General features: G+C 43.5%; 1 protein-coding gene across 1 annotated transcript in view; it reads left to right on the forward strand.

The window, feature by feature from the left end:
• LOC122552236 (uncharacterized) overlaps positions 1–27505 on the forward strand; it is an 83345-nt gene that overhangs the window by 38705 nt on the left and 17135 nt on the right. Inside the window, exons 13-20 of the mRNA XM_087983505.1 lie at positions 2190–2384; positions 4444–4572; positions 8315–8452; positions 11245–11369; positions 15644–15869; positions 17844–17991; positions 21307–21476; positions 22426–22606. Coding sequence (XP_087839631.1) covers positions 2190–2384; positions 4444–4572; positions 8315–8452; positions 11245–11369; positions 15644–15869; positions 17844–17991; positions 21307–21476; positions 22426–22606 — 1312 coding nt within the window. The remainder of the gene's footprint in view (positions 1–2189; positions 2385–4443; positions 4573–8314; positions 8453–11244; positions 11370–15643; positions 15870–17843; positions 17992–21306; positions 21477–22425; positions 22607–27505) is intronic.

The raw sequence follows: 27505 nt of genomic DNA on the forward strand, positions 1-27505 counted from the left end.
TCTGTTCTAATATCTCTTCAAGGGGTTCAGTGTTGATGTTTCTCTGGCATTGCTCCTGAGAATCACCTTGGTATGTTTTATTGTGTTAAGGACATTATATATGTGCATGTGGTCAGTGTTCAGAGAACAGAAAACAGAATTAATTTCATGCCAGGCCAAGCTACTTTCTCATTATGCTAAGACTGGATAGCATCTAAACCATAATCAGTAAATAGAACCTTATTCTCTTTTAATCCCAAAACAGACACACTGTCATGACTCAAAAGACAACATAAACTCTACAGAGATCGTATTTTACAAAGGACAAAAGATAAGCAGTGGTCGGCCAGTGGTCTGAAAACAAAGGATAGAATTTGAGACGCTATCACAGTGCACCGGGTTTCTTGCAGACAAAGTCGAATTGCTGACAGCTGTAGACCAATGGGAGATCTTTAAAACAAGGTTTCAGTTTAAATGCAAAGCAAGCTAGATCAAAGTCTTTTGGATTGTAGTCACATTTCAGCTTTTCAGAGTTTATTAAGTAGTCAAGCTACTGAGGTTTGGAAACTTTATCAGGTTCCCAAATACTTCAACCAAGAAAGAGAGAGAGATAGTCTTGCAGCAGTACTGCTGCTTTAGAAGTTTATTTTCCCTCTTCTGCTAAAACCCTCCAGGTTCATAAACCAAAAACCAAGTTCAGAAAGGTTACTAGGCAACCATTAGCACAACACTCTCCCTCCCCCTTTCAAAGCCAGGTTTTCCAGCAATTAATGCTTATTACCCCCATATCTTATCTCCCCAAAAGCTTTATTTGGCTTTTTCTGCAAAGTCACTTGACTCCCTGTAGTCAGCAGCTCATTCCTGATGAAGGGCTTTTGCCCGAAACGTCAATTTTCCTGCTCCTCAGATGCTGCCTGACCTGATGTGCTTTTCCAGCACCACGCTCTCGACTCTAATCTCCAGCGTCTGCAGTCCTCACTTTCACCTAGGTGAATCACAGCCCACATTTTCAAGAGATTAATTGGTTTCCATTAAAACCTTGGTTAACGCATCTTTTTAATCAATAAAGTATCCAAATAGTTCAATATCTTAAAGTTTTCACCATTATCCATAAAATAGCTATGTCTTCCTAACATTACAGCCTTAAAAATATTCAGTGATCCATCCTCCACCACTCTCTAAGGAAAAGGGTTCCGCAAACTCAGGACCCTCCAAGAGAAAAATATTCTCTTCATTTCATCTTGAATAGGAGACCCTATATTTTAAAATTCTGTCTCTTAGTTCTGGTCTCCCCCACAAGGCGAAACATCCTTTCAGTATCCATAAGAGTGTGTTTACTATTTCACTCATATTTCCATTTGGAACTTTGACATTGGGTGTTGCCAAGTACAAGGGCACATCAAGCGTCAATTATGGCTCATTTTTACCAGAAATCCACCCACAGTTCTGCAGAACTGTGCTGCAGCCAATGCCTCAGAAGTCAGGGAGAAAATTAGAACAAGAAAAGAATGAATTAACTCATTAAATCCTTAAGTATCAGTTGAAAAGGTGACTTAGGCTGAATATTCTAAAAACAGAGTGTAGAATTCTCCTGGCTGGCTTCCCACCATGGATTTCAATAGAGTTGGTCTCATCTGAATTCTGCAAACTGTATCCTAACTCACACCAAATCTCTTTCACTCGTTATTCCTGCAATCACTGAACAAGCATTTTGATTTAAAAATTCTTGCCCTTGTTTTCAAACGCCTCCATTACACAGTCCCTCCCTACCTCCTCTAGCCCTCCATGATGTCTGTATTCCTCCAGTTCTCAGGCATTCCCAATTTTCATCATTTTAACATTTGCAGCTATGCCTTCAGAAACTTGGTCCTTAAGCTCTGGAATTCTCTCCCTAAACCTCTCCCTCTCTTTCCCACTCATTCCTTCTTTAAGAGGTTTTCATAAACCTATCTCATTGACCAAACACAGGGTCACCTGTTCTAATATCTTTTTATGTGGGTCAGTGTTGATGTTTCTCTTGCATTGCTCCTGTGAATCACCTTGGGATGTTTTATTGTGTTAAGGACATTATACATGCGCAAATGGTCTGTGTTGAGAGACAGAAAACACAATTAATTTCATGGCAGACAAAACTGCCTTATCGTAGCTTGATACTGCTTTAAGCATCTTTTCCAAACACAGTGTGTAATCCACCCTTTGCACTGTTCCAGGTCAAACGTGGGAAGATCTACTCAAGCTTGGCAGGGAAAATTAGAAAACTGCTCTTGGACTTTCTGAGATTTGATTACAGAAGTGTCTCGTCCAATTTCAAAATTCTCAGTAAAGCTTTGAAGAAGGGATTGGAGTCAGCTTTGGACAGTTTATCTGAAACACCCCACAGCAAACTGCTGGACAGCTTCAAAATGGTAGGCAGTGCTAAACAATTCTTGTCTATGATGGCAGTTCAACTCAGGCCACAGGACATCAACCGCTTGTCATTACCATAGGCCCCTTATAAATAATATTAAGCACGGAGGCTTCTATATGCAATTTCATCGCTCTCTGATTTAAAATATTCACTGACTTCAGGCATAGGCATGTCTTCAAGCATCTTTAATCAGATGTTCATATGTGAGCAACCATGGGAGTTTTTATTTGCTGTGAGGGTATTACTGTTCATCATGAGAAGCAAAAAACAGACATCTCTGTTATATGTTTAGTGGGGACTTCCTGAAAGTTACAGCTGGCAAGGAGAGTGGTGTATTGATAATATCACAGTGCTGGTAGTTAAGTTAATGTTCACAATCCCACCATGGCAGATGGTGACATTTGAATTTAACAATAAAAAAAAGCTAACACAATGGTTATAATATATACACTATCAATTGTCATTTAATAAAATATCTGGTTCACGAATGTCCTTTAGGGAGGGCAATCTGCAGTATTTACCTGGTCTGGCCTACAGCAATGTGGCTGACTCTTAAATGCCCTCTGGACAATTAGGGATAGGTAATAAATACTGGCCCAGCCTCACAGCCTGTAATGGAAACTAAATAAAATCTTACATTCTTGTAATTTGGTTCACATCAATCCAGTCTTCCTTTCTCTAATCAATCTTGTAAAGTGGGACAGCACATGAGACTGTTAGGCCCATCATGCCTCTGTCAGGCACTTCAGGTCCACTTTAAAATAGGAGTCCATAAACCAAGATTGACATTATTCTTTAATGGGGCATGGGCACCATTAGTAAGACTGGCATTTGTTTACCATCCCTAATTGCTCTTAAACTGACAGTTTCCCAAGCCAAGTCAACCATGTTACAGTGGATCTGGAGTCACGTCTAGGCCAGACTGGGTGAGGATGCCGGGTCTCCTTCCACGAAGGAACAAAATGAGCTTTTACAAGGATCGATGATAGGTTCATGGTCACCATTAGTAAGACTAGTTTTCAATTGCATATTTTATTACTGTAATTGATTTGAAGTCCATTAGCTACAGTAGTTGAATTTTAACCTATGTCTCCAAAGCATTCAGCAGAGCCTCTGGGTGACTAGTCCAACACATGAAGACCACCATCTCCCCCAAACTGCTCACAAAATAACTCTGGCTGCAGGTTGGCATTTCACTGAAGTACTGAGGGAGTGCCACATTGTCAAAGCTGTTGTCTCTTTGATATGCCATTAAAATGGCAATACTCTGACTTCCTGTATCTAGCTTAAGAGTGAATATTGAAATACTTTGGTCAGTATGTGTGTTGTGAGGCACGGAATAAAACGTGAGCAATCCCAAAACTGGATTTGTGGATTGTTTCCCCTGGTGGAAAAGAAAAGGCCCGGCGTTGTCTGAATAGAGAGACTTTGCATAATGATAAATAGTGAGGGTAAGTGGTGAGAAGCTGTTTCCACTGGTTAAAGAATCAGTAATAGTGTCAAGTTATTCAGTAGAACAAATGGGGAAGTTTGTGCGCAATGAGTTATTTGGACAGGAAACCCTTCACCACAACTGGCTATTGAGTGAGACACTTCCACTTAGAGGAGAATTGGATAAGTGCTTGAGAAGTGAGCATATATCAAAGACATGAGAAAATGGAATTAACACAGTCAGATCTGGTTGAAGAGCTACCTGCGGCATCTATGCAGTGAACTGAATGGTCTCTTGCCATGCTGAACTTCTGCAATTCAGAATATGCCCTGCATACTTGTTGGCAACATTTTGTAGTAGTAAATGTGTGCAGTAGGGAGCAATTGGCAACCTCTCAGGATTTCTCCTTCTGTATGATTGTTTCTCAGCCCAGGTAACCTGGCAGTCTAAGGTGCTGGATTGGGGCTCAAGTCTATATGGAGGTGTGGTTTTGAATCCCGTCGCTACCACTTGTGCTGGTACTTTGTCAAGCTGAGCCTTTGTGAGGGTGAATTCTGTTCAAGTTGCATGCATGAAAATGTGTTCTGTTTTAAAAAAAAAGTCTTCTCACATGTCTCCCTTTCAGGTGTTGTGGTATGGAATGGTGTCACTAATTCAATCAGTGGAGGACTCACTACCCTGGGTTCCAGTGCTAACTGATATGAAGAGACAAGCAGATACTACCTTCCCGACAACAAGCCCAGAGAACAATCAGGTAAGGAAGGATTGAGCTAACTTCTGATAGGTGACAAGTAACATTCATACCACAAGCGTCAGGCAATGACATCTCCAACAAGAAAGTATCTAACCATCACTCCATGACATTGAATGGCATTACCATTACTGAAACCCTCTTTATCAACATCCTGGGGGTTACCATTGACCAGGAACTGACCTGGACTAGCCATATAAATTCTGTGGCTAAGTTAGTAGGCCAGAAGCAACAAATTCTGCGGAAATTGACTCACTTCTTGACTCCTCAAAGCTGTCCAGTATCTACACGGCACAAGTCAGAAAAATGAGGGAATGGAAGAGGTTTCATATCATCCAGGACAAAGTAGCCCAGTTGGTTTGGAAGCCCATGTGGCACAGTGGCACAGTGTGTGTACCATGTACAAAATGCATTGTAACAACCCACCAAGCGTCCTTCAATAGTAGCTTAAAAACTACAATCTCCACTACCTAGAGGGACAAGGACAGAGTGGCAACAGACCACTTGCACATTCCCCTCCAAGCTACACACCATCCTGGTTTAGAAATGTAGAATCATATAACATGGAAACAGATCATTCAGTCCAACCAGTCCACGTTAATCATGTCCCCAATCTGAACTAGTCCCCACCTGCCTCCACTTAGCCCACATCCCTTCCAAACTTCTCCTATTCATGAAGCTATCCAAATGTCTTTTAAATATTGTAACTGTACTTGCATTCACCACTTTCTCTGGAAGTTCATTCCACACACGAATTAGTCTCTATGTGAAAAAGTTGCCCCTCATGTCCTTTTAAAATCTTACCTTTCTGAGCTTAAAAATTACGCCCCCTAGTTTTGAACTCCCCCACTCTCGGGAAAAGACCCTTGTCATTCACCTTATCTATGCCCCTCATGATTTTGTAAACCTCAAGATCACCCCTCAACCTCCCATTCTCCAGTGAAAAGAGTCCCAGTCCTTCCAGGCTATTTTTATATCTAAAACCATACATTCCTGGCAACATCCTGGTAAATCTTTTCTGAACTCTCTCCAGTTTAATAATATCCTTCCTATGACTGGGTGACCAGAACTGCACACAGTACTCCAGAAGAAGCCTCACCAACATCCTGCACAACCTCAACATGATGTCCCAACTCCTCTACTCAAATATCTGAGTAATGAAGGCAAGCATGCCAAACACCTTCTTAACCACCCTGTCTACCTGTGATGCAAATTTCAAAGAACTATGCAACTGGACTCCTAGGTCTCTCTGTTCTACAAAACTACTCCCCTACCATTGACTGTTTAAGTCCTGCCCTTGTTTGTTTTACCAAAATATAATACCTCACATTTATCCAAATTAAATGCCATCTGCCACTCTTCACCTCATTGACCCAATTGATTAAGATTTTTTTGTAATGTTAGATAGCCTTTTTCACTGTCCTCTACATCACCAGTTTTAGTGCTATCTACAAATTACTAACCATGCCTCATTCAAATCATTTATATAAATGACAAATGAAAGTGGACCCAATACCGATCCCTGTGGAATACTGCTGGACTAGGCCTCCAGTCCGAAAAACAACCCTCCACCATCACTCTCCTACCATAAAGTCAATTTTGTATCCAAATGACAAGCTCACCCATGTGATCTAACTTTACTAATTAGTCTAGCCTGCAGAACTTGCCAAAGCTTTACAAAAGTCCAATCAAACAACGTCTACTGCTCTGCCCTTATCAATCTTTTTGATTGCTTCATTAAAAAATTCAATCAAGTTTGTGAGACATGATTTTCCTCACACAAAGCCATACTGACCATCCCAAATCCAATTTATTGCCATTCCCTCATTGTTGCTGGGTTAAAATCCTAGACCTTCCTTTCCAACACCAAAGTGGGAGTGTCTACTCGCATGGGCTGCGGTAGTTCAAGAAGGCAGCTCACTATCATCTTCCCAAGGGAAATTAGGGATGGGAATAAATGTTGGCCCAGTCACCAACACTGCATCCTGAGAATATTAAAAAATTGTACAAGGGACTCATGTGAAAATGGACAATTTCCCAGATGATTTACTGCCCATTTTGTTGAGAGTGGTGCCAATAGAGATAGTGGGTGCACTGGTAATCATTTTTCAAAAGTCTGTAGATTCTGGAACATTGTCTGCAGATTGAAGCATTGTAAATGTAACCCCTTTGTTTCAAAGAACAATATGGGAGCTCGAGATCTGTGAGCCTGCCAACAGTAGTAGAGAAAGTACCACAGTCTATTAGAAAGGATGTGAAACTGGATAGCAGGAAATAATGGTCTGATTAGGCAAAGTCAACATGATTCATGAAGGGGAAATCACATTTTACAAAAATGTAGGAGTTTTGTTTTGAAGATGTTGCTTCATGTTATTCTTACAGAGTAGGTAAAGTGAAAATAATGTTTGTGGTGTATTTGGACTTTCAAGTGGCTTTCTATTAGGTCACTTAGAGGAGGTCTGTAAACAAAGTTAAAATACAAGGGAGGCTGGGATTAGAGAATAGTTAACAGAAAGGAAACAGTGCAGGAATAAATAGTCAATCCCAGATTGGCAGGCTGTGACCAGCAGGGGTCTGTAAAAGGGCCATATATCAATGTTTTGGATATGAAGACCAAATGTAATATTTCCAAGTTTGCCAGGAATATAAGACTAGGTAGTGATGTGAGTTGTGAGGAGTCTGCAAACTGGCTTCAAAGGGGTTTAGACAAGCTGACTGAGTGGGCAAGAACAAGGCAAACAGAATATAATGTGGATAAGTGTGAGATTATCCACGTTGATCAGAAGAATGGAGGTAGACAGTATTTCTTAATTGTGAGAGATTGGGAAGTATTTAAGTGCAGACAGACAGGTGCGTCCTTGTATATAAGTCACTGAAAGCTAACACAGGAACAGGAAGCAATTAAGACAATTATTGAATTGAATTAGCTTTATTGTCACATACACTGAATGAAAAGTTTATACATCACAATTTACAACACCAACTTAAGCACAGCTTCTTTAGTTACAAGATCTTAAAAAAATAGAGAAATAAAATGTCCAGCGTTGCAGAAATAAAAGTCCAGAACAGCAGGTCTTCCAACCCAGAACACACTGGCACCCAGCCTCCAGTTGCCCTGGCACCAATTAGGAAGGCAAATGGTACATTAACCTCTATCACCAGAGGATTTGAGTTCAGGAGTGAAGATGTGATGCTTCAATCTTGCTCCTGAAGAATTCCTGAAGTTTTTGTTCTTTTATCTGAGAAAGGATATCTGCGCATGGTGCAGGTATGATGGAGCTTCACCAGACTAATCCTGGGGTTAGATAGACTGACTTTTGAGGATACATTGAAGAAACTTCAATGCAGAAAGGATATTTCTCAAGAGCTAGGAGGCAAGGTCTCAGACTATTTACAGCAGAGTTGAGGAGGAATTTCTTCTCTTAGAGGGTGGTAAAATTTGAAATTCTCTACCACAGAGGGTCTTGGAAACCTATTCATTCAGTATTTCCAAGACAGATTTGTAGATACTAATAACATTAAGGAATATGGCTTTGATGTAGATGGTCAGCCATGATCTAGAGTAGCAGAGCTAATTCAAGGGGCTGAATGGCCTACTCCTATGCTTGTATACATTCTACTTCGCTTGTTAAATGTTCATATAAAGTTAGCCATAACTCCTCCTGTTTTTCCAGTGCTGATAGCTATTTTATAGCACTATTATGACCACTACAGCAAGACTGGTCCTTTCTGTTTTAAACTGCAGGTGACTGGCAACAGTAAATATTCTCCCCATGACACAGCGGGGCTTCTATACAATAAAGACTGCTACATTAATGTGTCTGAAAGTGCTTCGAATGTAAAAGCTCCTGGACTCAGTCATCTGGATGCTGTCCTCACAAAGGTAGGTGACCCCTCCAGCGCTGTTTACAAGATGTTTCAATGATGCACCTGCCAGAGTCAGAGTCATATAGCACAGAAACAGACCCTTCGGCCCAACCAGTCCATGCCAAATAGAATCCCAAATGAAACTAGCCCCACCTGCCTGCTCCTAGCCCATGTCCCTCCAACCTTTTCCTATTCATGTACTTATCCAAAAGTCTTTTAAACCTTGTAAGTGTGTCCCTTTCACCACTTCCTCAGGAAGTTCATTCCAAACACGAACCACCCTCTGTGTAAAACAATTTTCCCCTCATGTCTTTTTTAAATCTCCCTCCTCTCACTTTAAAAATATGCTCCCTAGTCATGAAACCTCCCACTCTATGGAAAAGACAGCCCCATTAACCCCAGTCTTGCGGCACTGCAGCAACAGTTGCTTAAAACACTGGGTGAACCTGACAACAAATTCTCATTGGGGGTAGAAATCAGAGGCAAGTCAAACCCTAAATTATCACCTGTGGCTGTGGCTGAGTTAAATTAGGCTTTTAAGACTAAGATTTTCTTTTGGTCAAGAAAGCATAGCACAGGATATGGAACAAACGCTGAGAAATACGGTTGAGATACCCACTAGACATGATCTACTAGAAAAGCCAACGGGTCCAAATGGGGATTCCTCCAATTTTGAAAGCTCCCACAAGTTTAAGAACATGCACAAATTGAATCGATAATATGCAACACGCACACATGCATATACATGCACACACACATCACACACGCACACTCCCACAAACACACACACAACACACCCACAAACACACACAACACGCCCCCACACACACATCACACATGCGCACATACAAACACACAAACACATACACATATCACACCCACACAAACACACCCTCACACACATCACACACACCACACCCACACATGCACACAAACACACCCTCACACACACACACACACACACACAAACACACCCATAAATACACACACACATCACACCCACACAAACACACCCTCACACACACAAACACACACACATCACACACCCACACAAACACACCCTCACACACACAAACACACACCCACAAACACACACACATCACACCCACACAAACACACCCTCACACACAAACAACACCCACACACCACACATTACACACACACACACACACACACAAACACACACACCCACACACACACCCACATCACACCCACAAACACCCACACACACACCCAAACCCACAAACACACACACATCACACCCACACACACAAACAAACACACCCTCACACACACACAAACACACCCACAATCACACACACATCACACCCACACAAACACACGCACACACAAACACATACACACATCACACACATATCACACAAACACATCATACCCACAAACTCACACACATTACACCCATACAAACACACCCTCACACACACAGACACACATCACACCCGCACATACACACACACAGCTTCTGAGGTTATCTTGACTCTCCTTCTAAATGACTCACTTCTGAGGAACTGTGACCCTCAGGGTAAGTTACCATAGTCATCTCTCTCTAATGAGAGAGCAGCCCTATGGTCCCTGGGCACTTCGGCAACCTTTAAAAAACACAAGAAATTCCGAATTTTGCATTGGTTTGGGAACGTTAATAGTTACATCCTTTCCTATGTCAGATAGGTAGAAATGTTTATGGTTTTTCTAACTCACCATGGGAAAGCCAAAATCAGTCGCACAGTGGGGAGAAAAGAATCATGCACTAATAAAGTAAATTTCACAACTGCAACCTTATAGAGTTAAAATCTCAAATCACTTTACAACAAATGAAGAGGGGCAGATCTTTTCCACAGAGGGTGGTTCATGTGTAGAATCAACTTCCTGAGGAAGTGGTGGGTGTAGGCACAATTACAATGTTTAAAAGACATTTGGATAAGTGCACAAATAGGAAAGGAATTGGAGGGATTGTGCCAGGAGCAGGCAGATGGGACTGGTTTAGTTTGGGATTGTGTTCAGCGTGGACTGTTGGGACCAAAGGTCTGTTTCCATGCTGTATGACTGTATGTAGTTGGAGGCAATGGCCTCTTGGTATTATTGCTAGACTGTTCAAGCAGAGACCCAGGTGATATCTGGGGACCTGGATTCAAATCATGCTACAGCGGATGGTGGAATTTGAATTCAATAACAATCAGGGGACTATAGTCTACCCATGAAACCTATCTGGTTTAGGGAAAGAAATCTGCCATCCTTACCTGGTCTGGCCTACATGTGACTCCAGACCCACAGCAATGCGGTTGACTCTTAACTGCCCTATGAGCAATAAATGCTGGCCTAGCTAGTGACATCCACATTCTATGAATGAATAAAAAAGATACCGTAGTAATGTAGCAAACATTGCAGTTATTTTCTGCACAGCAAGCTCCCACACACACATATAGCAAACAGATATTCCTTTATGATGATTTTGGTTGAAAGATGAAGGCTGGCCAGGACACAAGAGAATGCTCCAGCTTTTCTTTGATATACTGCCGTGTGATCTTTAACACGAGAAGGAATGTGGGGATCCCCTGACATTGCAGCACTCCACCAGCACTGCGCTGGTTTCTTCTTAGATTTCATGTTTCCAAAGTGGATTTCGAACTCAATACAACACTCTGAGTTAGATCACTGAGCTGCGATGGAAGGCAGAGGAGAAGAGCCAACTTCTCAATTTGAAGCCTGTGTACTGTTTCGTTATTTAGTGTGTGTGTAAGATACAGAGAAACATATTACACCATGAGCTATCTTCCCTGTTCTTTGCAGTACTGTGTTGACTGCCGGCTGGACTGGCACTGGGAGCAGTGTTTACAAGGAATCTTGTCAGAATCAACTCTCCCCCCAAATCCTTATCCAGTAGTAGCTTCCGAATTCATAAAGGCTTCCCTAAGGTAAGACATGAACTGGAAACAAAAGCTGGAACTTCTCTTTTTGAGGACATATCCAAATAGAATGATGAGGGCAGAACCAAAGATGTTGTTCATATGGACTTCAGTAAAACTTTTGACAAAGTTCCGCATGACAGACTAATTAGCAAATTTAGGTCACAGGGGGTGCAGGGAGAGCTTGCCTATTGGATACAAAATTAGCTTGAAGGGAGGAGACAGAGAGTTGTGGAGGGTTGTTTTTTGGTCTGGAAGCCTATGATCAGTTGTGTTCTACAGGGATCAGTACTAGGTCCACTTTTGTTTGTGATTTATATAAACGATTTGGATGAGAATTTAGGAGGCATGGTTAGTAAATTTGCAGACGACACCAGAATTGGTGGTATAGTTGACAGTGAAGAAGGTTATCTAAGATTACAAAGGGATCCTGATCGTTGGGCCATTGGGCTGAGAAGTGGGCGGCACGGTGGCACAGTGGTTAGCACTGCTGCCTTACAGCGCCTGAGACCCGGGTTCACTTCCCGCCTCAGGCGACTAACTGGAGTTTGCACGTTCTCCCCGTGACTGCGTGGGTTTCCTCCGGGTTCTCCGGTTTCCTCCCACAGTCCAAAGATGTGCAGGGCCAGGTGAATTGGCCATGCTAAATTGCCCGTAGTGTTAGGTAAGGGGTAAATGTAGGGGTATGGGTGGGTTTCGCTTCGGCGGGTCGGTGTGGACTTGTTGGGCCGAAGGGCCTGTTTCCACACTGTAATGTAATCTAAAAGAAAAGTGGCAGATGGAGTTTAATTTGGATAAATGCAAGATATTGCATTTCGGTAAAACAAGCAAGTTTAGGACTTACACAGTTAATGATTGGACCTGGGGAGAGTTGTTGAACAGAGAGACCTGTGGTTTCAGATACAGAGTAAAAAGAAATGTGGTGCTGGAAAAGCACAGCCGGTCAGGCAGTATCTGAGGAGCAGGACAGTCGACATTTTGAGGAAAAGCTCTTCATCAAAAATGCTTATCCTCGAAACGTCGACTCTCCTGCTCCTTGGATGGGGCCTGACCAGCTGAGCTTTTCCAGCACCACACCTTTGGACTCTGATCGCCAGCATCTGCAATTCTCACTTTCTCTTCGTTTCAGATACATAGTTCTTTGAAAGGTGCATCACAGATAGACAGGATTGTTAAGAAGGCATTTAGCACGTTTGTCTTCATTCTCAGACCATTGAGTATAGGAGTTGTAATCCAAGGAGCAGAAGAATCTACATTTCGGCACAAGCCCTTTATCAGGAATGAGACTTTCAGGAAGGTGGGGGTGGAAGTGATAGGGTGGAAAGGAGGGTGGAGCAGATAGGTGGGAAGGAAGATGGACAGGTAGGACAGGTCATGAGGGCAGCGCCGTGTTGGAGGCTTGGGACTGGGATAAGGTGGGGGTAGGGGAACACTTGAACTCCTCCTCCCACTCCACCAAGGACATGCAGGTCCTGGGCCTCCTCCATCGCCAAACTCTAATCACCCAACGCCTCGGGACCCTTTCAACCCTACCCTTCATTTACCTATCACATTCCCAGCTACCTTCTCCCCCAGTCCCACACCCCCTCCCATATATCTCTCAGCCCCCCCCCCCCCCCCCCCCCCCGGCCCACTAGCCCCATTCCTGATGAAGGGCTTATGCCCGAAACATCAATTGTCCTGCTCCTCAGACGCTGCCTGACCTGCTGTGCTTCTCCAACACCACACTCTCGACTCTGATCCCCAGCATCTGCAGTCATCACTTTCTCCTATAGGATTTGGGATGTCATGTTGAAGTTGTACATGATGTTAGTGAGGCCACTTTTGGAGTACCGTGTACAGTTCTGGTCGCCCTTCTATAGGAAGGATATTGTTAAATTGGAGAGAGTTCAGAAACATTTACCAGAATGTGACCAGGACTGGAGAGTTTGACTTATAAGGAGAGGCTAGATAGGCTGGGCCTTTTATCACATGTGCATAAGAGGTTGATAACCTTGGAGAGGTTTATAAAATCATGAGGGGCATGGATAAGATGAATAGCAAAGGTCTTTTCCCTAGGGTAGGGGAGTTCAAAACTAAGGGGCATATGTTTTAAGGTGAGAGGGGAAAGATTTAAAAGGAACCTGATGGGCAACCTTTACACATGCGTTTAATTCTGTGTATTTAATTTTCGGCTGGCAAAATTCTTGAAGAAACCCATTTGGATGCCCTGTAGAAATTAAACATTAGCATGTTAAAATTAAGGAGGTACATCAGGCATTATAAAGAGCGGGAAAAACAGTAGAATTTACTTTTCTAATTTTAGGTCACTTATGGCATGTGTGAAAAGTTTGGTGTTTGGAATAACTCTGTCATGGCTCAGTACTTTTTAACCTGTTACCTAGTGTTGAAATCCAGTCGGGTCTCCCCTGTTCCATTTCTAAGGGTCACTGATAATGTGAGTGTCAACCACTACAGTCCAGTTCCAAGACTCCCTAGGACTTAACAGCCCTGAAATCATTCAATTGTTAAGATGCCGAAGGAGGCGGTTCGACTCATCGCGCCTAAACCAATTCTCCGAGCATTTTAACTTTGTGCTCCTGCCTTTCTCTATAACCCTGCATGATGGTCCCATCTAAATAAACATCCATTTCCAACTTCAATGCATCGACTCAACTTACATCCATCATATTTCCAGGCAAGTCCATTTCAATGCAAAAACACTTTCTGTGTGGAAAAGCTTTCTCTCACCTCACACTTTCTTCTATTGCAAAACACCTTAAAATGATGCTGTCTGGTTCTCACCCTCTTTAGGATGGGAACAGTCTACTTTGCCTCAAGGTCTCATGATCTTAAAATCTGTGATCAAGTCTTCCCTGAGCCTTCTCCTCTCCATTGAAAACATAGAACATAGAAAAGTACAGCACAGAACAGGCCCTTTGGCCCACGATGCTGTGCCAAGATTTAATCCTAATGTAAAATATAGTAACTGAACCTACACACTCCTCAACTCACTGCTATCCATGTGCATGTCCAGCAGTCGCTTAAATGTCCCCAGTGACTCTGCTTCTACCACCACAGCTGGCAACGCATTCATGCATTCACAACTCTCTGTGTAAAGAACCTACCTCTGACGTTTCCTTTATACCTTTCTCCTTATATCTTCAAACTATGACTTCTCGTACCAGTCAGTCCTGCCCTGGGGAAAAGTCTCTGGCTATTAACTCTATTTATTCCTCTCATTATTTTGTACACCTCAATCAGGTCTTCTCTCTTCCTCCTTCTCTCCAGAGAGAAAAGTCCAAACTTATTCAACCTTTCTTCATAAGGCAAGCCCTCCAGTCCAGGCAGCATCCTGGCAAACCTTCTTTGCACCCTCTCCAAAGCCTCTGTATCTTTCCACAGGACCCTTACATAGACTTGAGAGGCAACAGATCTTGGTTTAGAGTTTCATTCTGAAGACAGTACAGTGCACCCTCAGAAACATGACTGATCCAAAATTTCTAAACAAATTTATAGTGAAGAATTTATAACTGAAGATTTTCCAAACATTTTTGAGAGGAGACAGTTATGTAGTGGTAATGTGAGTTGTAATCTAGAGAACCAGATTAATGTTATGGGGGGTAGGGATTTAAATCCCCTAGTGAAATTTGATGGTGCAATTTGAACTCAGTAAAAATTGGGAACTGTGAAAGTGAGCTTAATGGCAACTGTACCAACTGCCACTAAAAGTAAATTCTATCTGGTTCACTCATGACTTGTAGAGAAGAGAATTTGTCATCCTTACCTGGGCTGGCCTACATGTGACTTCAGACCACATTAATGTGGTTAGCTTTCAACTGTCCTCTGCAATGGCCCTGGAAGTCACTCAATTCCAGGGCAATTAGGAATCTTAGAATCCCTACAGTGTGGAAGCAGGCCATTCAGCCCATTCAGACCATCCAAAGACCATCCCACCCAGACATAACCCCTTACCCTATCCCTGTAACCCTAGTCCACTTAGTCTGCACATCCCTGGACACTATGGACAATTTAGCATGGCCAATCCATCTAACCTGCACACTTCTGGGCGTTGGGAGGAAACCGGAGCACCCAGAGGAAACCCCCGCAGACACAGGGAGAACATGCAAACTCCGATAGTAACCCAAGTCCTTGGTGCTGTGAGGCAGCAGTGTTAACCACTGTGCCACCAAATGATTCATAAATGCTGAACCAACCAATGATGCAAAGATCCTGTGAATAAAAGAGAAGCCACAGTATTGTTTATTTTTCTAACACTTTATTATCAACTCTTCTCCTAACAGGATGGACCTCTGGCAAAAGAAAGATGAGGAAATTATCCATCAGACACTTCAGTTAACGTCTAAATTTATTGATTGTGGAAACTACATCTTTCAGGTCCCAGGTTTAGAAGTGTTTGGTTTGAAAAGTGCTCTATGCCCATTAAATCCAAACACATTTGAGACTGTGCTCGGGCTCATTACTTTGATGGGAAATAAGGACATCCCGCATCAGTATCAAAGCTTCAAGGTACAAGTTATTCCATCAGAAGGAGAAACCTCTCTTTATTGTACTCCTAAATGATTGGCTTCTTCTCCTGACACTGTGAATCCATGTTTCAGATTCCTTAACCAGCAGAAACATCCTGTTAGCTTATACGCTATAAAACCTCTTCAGAATCATATACGTTTCCTTTTCCCAAACTCCAGAGAATATAGTCTCAAATTGATGAGTCAAATGTTAGTGCATTGGGCCTTGAACCCAAAGGTATATGTGCTTTCAAATCAGCTAAACTGACTTCCTTAAACCTTCAATGAAGTAATCCCAGAGAATCTCACACTTCACTTCCAATTATCTGAAGAATCAGAACAATACATCTTTTCTTGCGCCATGGCTAGGTGGTTTCTGCAAACACAGTTACATGAACTGCAGTAGTTTTTTTTCCCCCAGATTTGTGTCTCCTTTAATCAACTTGGGTTTTATTCAGTTTATTCACCTCATCTGGTTGACCACATGGTTTTGGGGTTGGATCTGATATCTATATATTGCTGTTCACTCGGCATTGCAATTTTGTGGACTCATTGGATTGTCAAATCATACAATCCCTACAACAAGGACATTTGGCCCATTGATACACACCACCCCTCTGAAGATCTTCCCACCCAGACCCACCCACCCCCCATGGCTGCAACCCTGCACTACCCATGGCTAATCCACCGAGCCTGCACATTCCTGGACACTATGGGCAATTTACCCATAGCCAGTCCACCTAACCTGTATGGACCTGAGTATTTTTCTCCTGTTCTACCACTGTACGTAAACCAACTCATCTTGCTGACCTCCTTTAAGATGCTCCCTAAATATATCAACCATACTTTTGGTCATCTATCTTAATATCTCATCTTCATATCTCCTTATGTGTCTCGATGTGAAATATAGTTTGATAACAGTCCCATGAAGTGTCTTAGGCCATTTTCTCATGTTGAAGGTATTACATAAATGCAAGCTTTGTTGACGTTGATAGCGCATTGACAAAGTTTGCTGATGAACTAAAGCAAACCTCCTCTGGGCAACATGATGTGGCATCGTTGCTCTTAACCTTAGCTGTGAATAAGCTGCTAAGGCCTGTGAGACAACTTGAATTTTTCTATGGCATCTGATCATCCAAAAAGTCCTTCTGCGCTTTACTGATACAAATACAGAAAATACTGAGGAAACTCAGTAGGTCTGGCAGCATCTGTGGCAAGAGAAACAGAGTTAACATTTCAAATTCAAAATGTTTCTTCTTCGGAACTGAAGAAGGTTAGAAAATGGTGGTTTTCAGAGGAGGTGTGAGGGGAACAGGTGGTGTGGAGGCCCAGTGCAAAAGGCAAAGTTTAAAATAAAACAAATAACTGCGGATGCTGGAAGACTGAAACCAAAACAGAAATTGCTGGAGGAACTCAGCAGGTCTGGAAGCAACTGACAAAGTTCTGAAGAAGAGTTGAAAGAAGAGTGAGGGGTACAAATGGTATGGAGGCCCAGAGCAAAAGGCAAAATCTAAAATAAAATTAATAACTGCTGGATGCTAGAATTCTGAAACAAAAAAAAATTGCAATCTGGAGGCAACTGAAGAAGTTCTGATGAAGGGTCACTGGACTCGAAGCGTTTTTCTCTCTCCACAGATGTTGCCAGACCTGCAGAGTTTCTCCAGCAATTTCTGCTTTTGTTTCAAAAGTCAAAGCCATTGTTAATTGCAGTGAAACAGAAATAGAGATGTAAAATGGATGCCAATTACAATATGAAAGGGAGAAAATGGATTCCCTCTGCAGAGAGCGAAAACAAAAGACCTAGAAAAGAGAGAAGGCCATTATGGAGTGGGGAATGTAAGAAAAATGGGGGACTTACATCATGAGGTTGGGCTCTTGTGTTATGGAATTCAAAATTTTGTTTCATATTTCCCGCATTGTCGTATTTTGCTATAATTTGTCCTTTACTGAAGCTTCCTTATGTCCAATCTCCCAGGTAGCAGCCAGCCTAGGGGTGAACTCTTCAGCAACCTGGTTTGGGTCATTAAGTCCATTCCTTGACATTTTGGAACTGACTGAATTCTACTACTTAAAAGGTCCTACAGGCTGTGACAGAGAAGCACTTCAGGCGTGTGCTAAAATAGGTAAGGAACTTACACTGACAGATGAGAACTTGATGGCCATCTGATGATTTAGCAGACGAATGTCCCATTTATGTGTTAGACCATGATGGTCATACATCATCTGTGCTGTAGCATTGATAATAGTGTCCTTAAGTATCCATGGGCAAGGACCAACTGAGGTTACCATGAAGGTCCTACTTTCTGGATCTCACCTCTCACCTGAGATATGGTGGCTTTCACTACCAGTCATCTCTCTGTAATGAGAGGACAGTTCCATGGTCCCTTGGGACTATAGTGACTTGAATTATATAACAGGCACCTCGTTAAAGAGCAGGTTACAACTCACAGTCCTTTAAGGATTGAATACTGTGATGGGAGACACAATTCAAGAAGAGTTGAATGGCCTTCCTTATCCATGTAAATCTCATGATGCAGGATCAGTTCACTCAGTTAGCCTGGCTGCCAGTCTCCAGTTTCCTCATTTCCCCTCCCCCCACTTTGTCTCAGTCCCACCCTCGAACTCAGCACCACCTTCCTAACCCGCAACCTTCTTCCTGACCTCTCCGTCCCCACCCCCACTCCGGCCTATCACCCTCACCTTTACCTCCTTTCACCTCCTTTCCAATGCCCCTCCTCCAAGTCCCTCCTCCCTACCTTTTATCTTAGCCTGCTTGGCACACCTTCCTCATTCCTGAAGAAGGGCTCATGCCCGAAACGTCGATTCTCCTGCTCTTTGGCTGCTGCCTGACCTGCTGCGCTTTTCCAGCAACACATTTTCAGCTCTGATCTCCAGCATCTGCAGTCCTCACTTTCTCCTGCCAGTTTGCAATGCAGAGTGACACCAATGGTGTGGGTTCAATTCCCGCATCAGCCAAGGTTACCATGAAAAGGTTTCTTTCTCAATCTCTCCCTTCACCACAGGTCTGGTGATCCTCATGTTAAACCTCCACCAATCACTTCTCTCTAATAAGAGAGCATACTATGGTCTGGTAGGACAATGGTGATTTTACCTTACACCCCTCGATGCTGAAATAAAGAGAAATGATTATAGACAACGTAACTGTACCAGGATTTGAATCAAGTTTCTCTCAACCATTTTAACAAAGTTAATTCTGTGTAACAGCCCCCGCTTCCTCACTTAAAATAGCAGGGAGTAAAATTTTGTAAGCTTGCCTTACAATGAGATTATTAACAGCAGCTGCTATCCTCTAATCACACTTTACAAAAACTGTATACCCAGGATGCATTTCCCATTCATCACTTTATTTCTGTCTATCACATTTCAACTGACACTCTCAAGGCTTCTGAAAGAATGAAGAAGTAAATGGAAATCACTAGTCACCCATAAACGTTCCAGTCACATCCTACGAACTGACCAGTGGCCTGGGGTGGTGTGTTACGATACACTAAGAGTCCAAAAAATGTGGCAACATGCATTTTTAACTGCATTTGTAGTCTGGAGCTTTGGAAAGTTTTGGTAGAGGCTCCAACATTAATGCCATCTCAAGACTGAGATGAGGATGAATTTCTTCTCTCAGAGGGTTGTGAGTCTTTGGAACTCCTTGTCATAGAGAGCTGTAGGGGTCGGAGGCCTTGTGTATATTTGAGGCTGACAAAGATAGATTCTTAAAAACAAAAAAACTGCAGATGCTGAAATCCGAGGTAGACAGGCAGGAGGCTGGAAGAACACAGCAAGCCAGGCAGCATCAGGAGGTGGAGAAGTCGATGTTTCTTCAGGTCCTGATGAAGGATTACACATGAACTATAGATAGATTCTTAGTCAATCACTGGCTATGGGGAAAGGTCAGGAAAGTGGATGTAAGGAATGTTGGATCAGCCGTGATCCTATTGAATAGCGAAGGAGGCTCGAGGGGCTCAAAGGCCCACTCCTGTTCCTATCCCTTATGGTCTGAAGGTTAGCCTAAAATCACTCTTGCTCTCAATATCTGTCATTGGTGTGTGCTGGACAGATTTACAAGTTAACACTTCAGCCTGGTTACCAGGTTATGAACACCTTACTTAGAGTCATAGAGACGTACAGCATGGAAACAGACCCTTCAGTCCAACCCGTCCATGCCGACCAGATATCCCAACCCAATCTAGTCCCACCTGCCAGCACCCAGCCCATATCCCTCCAAACCCTTCCTATTCATATACCCATCCAAATGCCTCTTAAATGTTGCAATTGTACCAGCCTCCACCACTTCCTCTGGCAGCTCATCCCATACACGTCCCGCCCTCTGTGTGAAAAAGTTGCCCCTTCAGTCTCTTTTATACCTTTTCCCTCTCACCCTAAACCTATGCCCTCTAGTTCTGGACTCCCCCATCCCAGGGAGAAGACTTTGTCTATTTATCCTATCTATGCCCCTCATAATTTTGTAAACCTCCAAATTGTGGAGTAGACCTTGAACCTGAACATATTGGCCTAGAAACAGGAAGGGTACCCACATGACCTTAATAAACAATATCTACTTCAATACAATTAGGATTGATGGCATTCACCTTCATTTTATTACCTGCCCAATTTTGCAAAGCTTTCTCCTTATAAAACATAGTATTTTATGACATATTTCCAACAATGCCATGGAAAATTGATTTGGAAATTCTAGTCATATGATACAATGATAATCACCAGCTCTGACAATCATTAGTGAATCCCTCTATGAATTTCGATAATAAAAAGTGTAAACTGAAAATGGGTTCCACAACATGTTTATTTTTCAGTTTCATAGAAGTCACACTCTGGCAGCAAAGTTAAAAATCACACAACACCAGGTGGTAGTCCAACAGGTTTAATTGGAAGCACTAGCTTTCTGAGGACTGCTCCTTCATCAGGTAGTTGTGGAGTATAAGATTGTAAGACACAGAATTTATAGCAAAAGTTTACAATGTCATGTAACTGAAACTATGTATTGAAAGATACCTTGACTGTTTGTTAAGTCTCTCATCTGTTCGAATGACCGTGTTGGATTCAGTTCTTTCATATGTAAATCATAACCTGGTGTTGTGTGATTTTTAACTTTGTAGACCCCAGTCCAATTCCGGCATCTCCAAATCATGACTGGCGGCAAAGAAAGATGTTCAGCCAAGCCCTGATTTAAATTTTTAATGGGTTTTATTTCTCACTGGGTATCCCAGATCTTGCTGCAGCTGAAACTTTTCCCAATTAATTCTTTGTGAATTTCTATTAATCTTCCATGGAAGCTATGGAGGAGATTCCCCCCCCCCCCCTCCCCTCCCCCCCAGCCCACGGTGGGAAGTCCAGGATGTGGTGATCACCATCACTAGTGTTCGGAGATTCCTTGAATTTGGCTTGATGTCACCATTTATTCCCAGTGCAGAGTCACCTGGAGGAATTGCAGCAGCAGTTGAAGGGAGCACTGACGTTTACAATGTGGCTTTCAGAGAGTCAGAGCTGGAGTGCTTCGGACATCCTGACCTACCCATCAGCATTCATAGAGGCTTTTGTGGGAAGTGCCGAGAATGGGCGCCCAACGTACTTGAAGGTAAACGGGTAAAAACGGGCTGAGTAACACAGGCTTCTTCCAGAAGATAAGAAAAAGGACTTAAATTGGCTGTTGCTTTTACAACAAGTGCTACATTTCAAATATGTGCAGTTCTGGTTACCACGCAATAGGAAGAATGTGATTGCTAGGGAGGGTGTGCAGAGGAGATTCACCAGCCGTTTGTCTGGGTTGGAGCAGTTTAGCGATGAAGAGAGACTAGATAGGCTCACACTGTATTCTTTAAAGCAGTGAAGGCTGAGAGGGGACCTGCTTAAAGTGTATAAGATGATGAGGAGCATGGACAGGGTGCATAGGAACCAACTGTCCCCCTTAGTCAGTAACAAGGAGGCATAATTTTAGGATGAAAAGCAGGAGGTTACAAGGGGATTTGAGGAAATTTCCTTTAAGGAAGCTGCCTGGGAGGGTCATTGAGGCAGGAAACCTCACAACCTTTAGAAAAATACTTGGATGAGTGCTTAAAATGCCCTAACATTCAGGGCTGTGGGCCAAGTGCTGGAAAGGGGAACAAGTGTAGACTTAGCATAGTTTTTGGCCATGTAGGCTCGATGGGCCGAAGGGCCTCATTAATACTATATAATTCAATGAGATGTATTTAATTGCCTGCAAAATGCTCTGGGATCACCTAAAGTCGTGAATGGTGCTATAGGAATGAAAATATTTTACATTTAAGTACCTTTGTGTATTCCACCTCATCTTTGGTGCAGAGATCAGAATGGCCTGCCCATTTCTCCGTCTGTTAATTTTAATGAGGATTTGTGGGGGTGACTGATTTTTGCTCCTGAACTCTTGAGATGCACCTTCCCATGTCTGTGCTGGGAACGCTCATTGGTGAAGTGGGTCAAAAGGAAGAAGTGAGGTGAGTCTCACTCTAAGCAAGTGAGGCCTTGGCTTGTATGGTATTGTCATTCCTTTTTGTTTCCTTTTGAAGGTGCTTCTGTCCACTGCTGGCTTATCGTGGTGTTACCTCCCCATCGTGAAATATTTTGTGCTGTACTATTTTGAGGATCAAGAGGAAAGCTGGAGGTCTTATCCCCAGCACGAGCCTGTTGCCATTTACCAAAACGTTTTCCTTTCCAGGGATGCTGCAGCATTTCACTGCCAGAGAGTCGGTGAGTCACTGGGAAAAGCCACTAACCTGTCTCTCACTAAGGCTGAGAAAAGCAGAGAATTAAGTAAGTGTGAACTGTAGCTTGGGTTGACAGCGCACTTTGCTCTGCGTCACAAGATCCTGAGTTCAAGCCCCGTTCCAGGGCTTAGAGTCATAGAGATGTACAGCATGGAAACAGACCCTTGAGTCCAACCCATCCATGCCGACCAGATATCCCAACCTAATCTAGTCGCACCTGCCAGCACCCGGCCCATATCCCTCCAAACCCTTCCTATTCATATACTCATCCAAATGCCTCTTAAATATTGCAATTGTACCAGCCTCTGGCAGCTCATTCCATACACGCACCACCCTCTGTGTGAAATAGTTGCCCCTTAGGTCTCTTTTATATCTTTCCCTTCTCACCCTAAACCTATGCCCTCTAGTTCTGGACTCCTTGACCCCAGGGAAAAGACTTTGCCTATTTACCCTATCCATGCCCCTCATAATTTTGTAAACCTCTATAAGGTCACCCCTCAGCCTCCGACGCTCCAGGGAAAACAGCCCCAGCCTGTTCAGCCTCTCCCTGTAGCTCAAATTCTGCAACATTTATTGAACAAAGAAATCCAATCTGATACTTCCCAGCAGTGCTGGTGTGCTGCACTTGTGGAGGTGCTGTCCTGGGATGAAATATTAAACTGAGGTCCCACGCAGGAGGTCTTGAGGCAAAGGGAATGGCGTCCTTACCTCAGAGTTCGGAAGGTCTGATTTTGGGGTGTTGCTCTTATTGGACACAGAAAGAATATTCATAACATGACCAAACGTATTGACGTCCAATTTGCAAATCTTTCCAACACACACCAGCAGCAGGTGGTAAGAGTGAGAGAATCCCATAGGAGAAAGTTAGGACTGCAAATGCTGGAGATCAGAGTTGAGAGTGTGGTGCTGTAAAAGCACAGCAGGTCAGGCAGGAGAATCAACGTTTCGGGCATAAGCCTTTCATCATCATTCCTGATGAGGGGCTTAAGCCCGAAACATCGATTCTTCTGCCCCTTGGATGCTGCCTGACCTGCTGTGCGTTTTCAGCACCACACTGTGAGAATCACATGGTCACCCACACTTTTGGTGTGGAGTCGCACCCCTAATGCTATACCCTGAAGTTTCAGACTGTGTTCCAGGAGAAACCAGCCATGGAAACAGAATTAAGCATGTGCTTTATCTGTCTCAAGTGTGTCTACACATGGGAAAAATCTTGTAAATCTAAGTCATCTCCTTGTTAAAGATCTCAAGGCTCACTCGTGTCCTTTAGGGATGGAAATCTGCTATCCCTACCCAATCTGGCCTACAGGTGACTCCACAGCTACAACAATGTGGTGGCTCTCAACCACCCCTTGTAAGGAAGTGATGGCTTAGTGGTATTATCGTTAGGTTATTATCCAGAAACGCAGCTAATGTTCTGGGGACCTGGATTCAAATCCCGCCATAGCAGATGGTGGAATTTGAATTCAAAAGAAGAAAATCTGAAATTAGGAATCTACTGATGACTATGAAACCATTGCCAGTTGTTAGTAAGACCCATATGATTCACTTAAAACCGCCATCCTTACCTGGTCTAGCCCACATGTGACTCCAGACTCACAGCAACATGGTTGAGTCTCAGCTGCTCTCTGAAATGGCCAGCAAGCCACTTGGTTCAAGGGCAGCTGGGGACGGGCAATGGTAGAGGGATTGAGTTTCAGAACCATGAGATCATGCTGCAGCTGTAAAAATCTCTGGTGCGGCCACATTTGGAGTATTGCGTACAGTTCTGGTCACTGCATTATAGGAAGGATTTGGAAGCTTTGGAAATAGTTCAGAGGGGATTTACTAGGATGTTGCCTGGTATGGAGGGAAGATCTTATGAGGAAAGGTTGAGGGACTTTATGCTGTTTCTGTTAGAGAGAAGAAGGTTGAGAGGTGACTTAATTGAGATGTATAAGATAATCAGAGAGTTAGATAGATTGGACTGTGAGAGTCTATTTCCTTGAATGGCAATGGCTACCACGAGGGGACATAGCTTTAAATTGAGGGGTGATAGATATAGGAGAGATACCAGAGGTAGTTTCTTTACTCAAGAGTAGCAGGGATGTGAAACGCACTGCCTGCAACAGTAATAGACTCGCCAATTTTAAGGTCATTGGATACGCATATGGATGAGAATGGAATAGTGGCGGTTAGATGGGCTTCAGATTGGTTCCACAGGTCGGCGCAACATCGAGGGCCAAAGGGCCTGTACTGCGCTGTAAGTTTCTATGTTCTGACCAGCCAGAGATGTCCATGTCCTGTGAGTGAATAAAAACAAAATAGTTGAACAAGTCACTCAGTTCAAGGGCAATTAGGGATGGGCAACATTTTGGTGGCCTTGCCAGTAACATCTACATCCCGTAAAAGATTAAACTAAGGAAAACATCTATTCTGTCTGCAGCATTTAAGTTCTATTTTCAAACAAATTAAAGGTAAATTTGTCCAGAACTGGAAGATAAAAGTGAAGGAGCTTTGTGGTATCCCCAGAGTCACTGACATGCCACCCTGGTACAGACACAATTTTGCTCATCGATGGATTTACATATAGGTACAATTATTATTATATATAGATATAAGTTCTGCAATTTCACATGATGTGTGCAGCACAGAAACAAGCTATTTGGCTCAACTATTCTCTATCTGTGTGACTGTCCCACACAAGCCTTCTCCTTCCTCACCCTACCTGAAGGACACTTTATTATTTTCCCTATATTCTCCTTACTTGTGTCTATGCTGTTCACTTCATCTGGTGCCTGCAGCAGGGAGTTCTACATTCTAACCAGTCCCTGGGTAAAGAACCTTTTGGTTGGAGGTGGGAGGCTGCAGAAAAGGTTCACGAGAGTTGTTCCAGGGACGGGGAGCTTCAGTTGAGAAGGTGTATCGGAGGAGTTAGGTCTGTTTTTCCTGGGAGAGGTGAAGGCTGAGAGAAGTTTTTTTTAGAGCTATTCAAAAAGGGGTCTGGGCAGACTAGATAGGAAAACAACTGCTCCCAGCTGCAGGAGGCACCGATTTCAGGTCATTATCAAAAGAAGCAATGGCGACACGTAGACCATCTTAGATTTAGATCATAGAATCCCTGCAGTGTGGAAACAGGCCATTTGGCCCAACAAATCCACACTGACCCTCTGAAGAGGGTCTCCATTCCCCTACCCTATTACTCTACATTTTCCCTAACTAATGTACCTGCCTACACATCCCGAAACAATTTAGCATGGCCAATTCAGCTAGCCTGCACATCTTTGGACTGTGGGAGGAAAACTGGAGCACCTGGAGGAAACCCACGCAGACCCGGGGAGAATGTGCAAACTCCACACAGACAGTCGCCCAAGGCTGGATTCGAACCTGGGTCCCTGGCGCTATGAGGCAGCAGTGCTAACCACTGAGCCATCATGCCACCATTTAAGGCAGCCATTTAAACTGTTTGGTGGAGACCTCTTTTCTGTACCATTCCGTCTGCCCAATCTCTGTCTCATCCCCATCCTGTCACAGATAAAGCAAATAGCCCAGTGAAGATAAGGTGGACAGTGAGGGTTGTGGAGATATTGCTGTATTTACATCAAAGTTGCTTCAGATGGAAAGCAACTCTCCTGTCACCCCGTGACATAGCTCGTGACATCACAAAGCTGTGTTTGCACAGCCCTCCCTTTCAATAACCTCAAACTTAAACAAGATGCAATTCAACTGAACTGCAATGTACACTAAAGCTAGGTATAAAAACTTTCCTACTCCACTAAACGTATAGAATAATGTAGCTTGCTTTTTTGCACAGAGGTGATTTTTCATTTTGGGGAAAAAAAGAGACGTCCGAGTACTTAGTGATAGCGATTGGGTCAATAACGGTGATAATCAAGTCAATTGATGGAGAATGCTTCAAAAAGCAATGATCCTTTTCCACTGGCCCTGGTTGTTCTGGATCTTGCCCCATGGGTAAAGAAGGAGACTGTCGAATGGCTGATGTCTCGTATCGAGGGGCTAAAATCGACAGGTGGGGCCGAGCTGAAGGTCAAGATGGTCGATCAGTCGGATAGCAAAGGTGTGGTCTTGCTGATTGGAGCCACCTTGGACAGGCTGCTGCGTGGAGCAGAGGAGGCAGCGTTGATGAAGGTCTACGGCGACGGGAACTTCAAGCCGTTCAAGTACAGCGACAGGCAGAACTTCCGGGAACCAGAGGCCCAGCTGCTCACCACAGCAGAGATGCTGTACATCATCAAGTTCATGCTGGACAACCTGCGGACAAATGACGAGCAGTACGTACCTGGCCAGCCCAACACCAAACTCTCCCCCGGTAAACCCATCATCCCGGAGCTGTGGGGTGCCAAAATTCTCACCAAAATGTACCCAATGCACAATCGAGAAGAACTGGAGAACCTGAAAGAACAGTGGAAGAAGCATTCTTACCTCATCAGCCAGCCGGTTCAAGCTCTGAGAAACTACTTTGGCGAATCGGTCGCCTTGTACTTTGGTTTCCTCGGCTACTTCACGTGGGGCCTCGCGTTTCGGACTCTTTTGGAGCTCTTCTTCTATGTGACCAACCTGAAGGAGTCTGGTGGGTGTGTTATTTGTGCCCTCTACAATATCATTTGGTCCACCGTGTTCCTCGAGGGATGGAAACGTCGTAGTGCAGAGCTGACGTTTAAGTGGGGGACCCTCCGGCAGATGGAAGGCTTCGAGCAGGTCAGGGCTGGCTTCGAGGAGAAGCTAGGCCTGCACCAGGCCACTGTTGTCAAGGAAACTTCGATACTCAGTCAGCAACGCAACATGAACATATTGATCAAGTCGATGCCATTCTTAATTGGCTGCTTGACCATCACTTCCTTACTCATAACAACATACCTAGACATGGACCGAAAGGCTCAAG

Source organism: Chiloscyllium plagiosum, unplaced genomic scaffold, assembly GCF_037043375.1.
Source record: "Chiloscyllium plagiosum isolate Xiang-an unplaced genomic scaffold, Cpla_swu_hap1 HiC_scaffold_45, whole genome shotgun sequence".
Classification (NCBI taxonomy): domain Eukaryota; kingdom Metazoa; phylum Chordata; class Chondrichthyes; order Orectolobiformes; family Hemiscylliidae; genus Chiloscyllium; species Chiloscyllium plagiosum.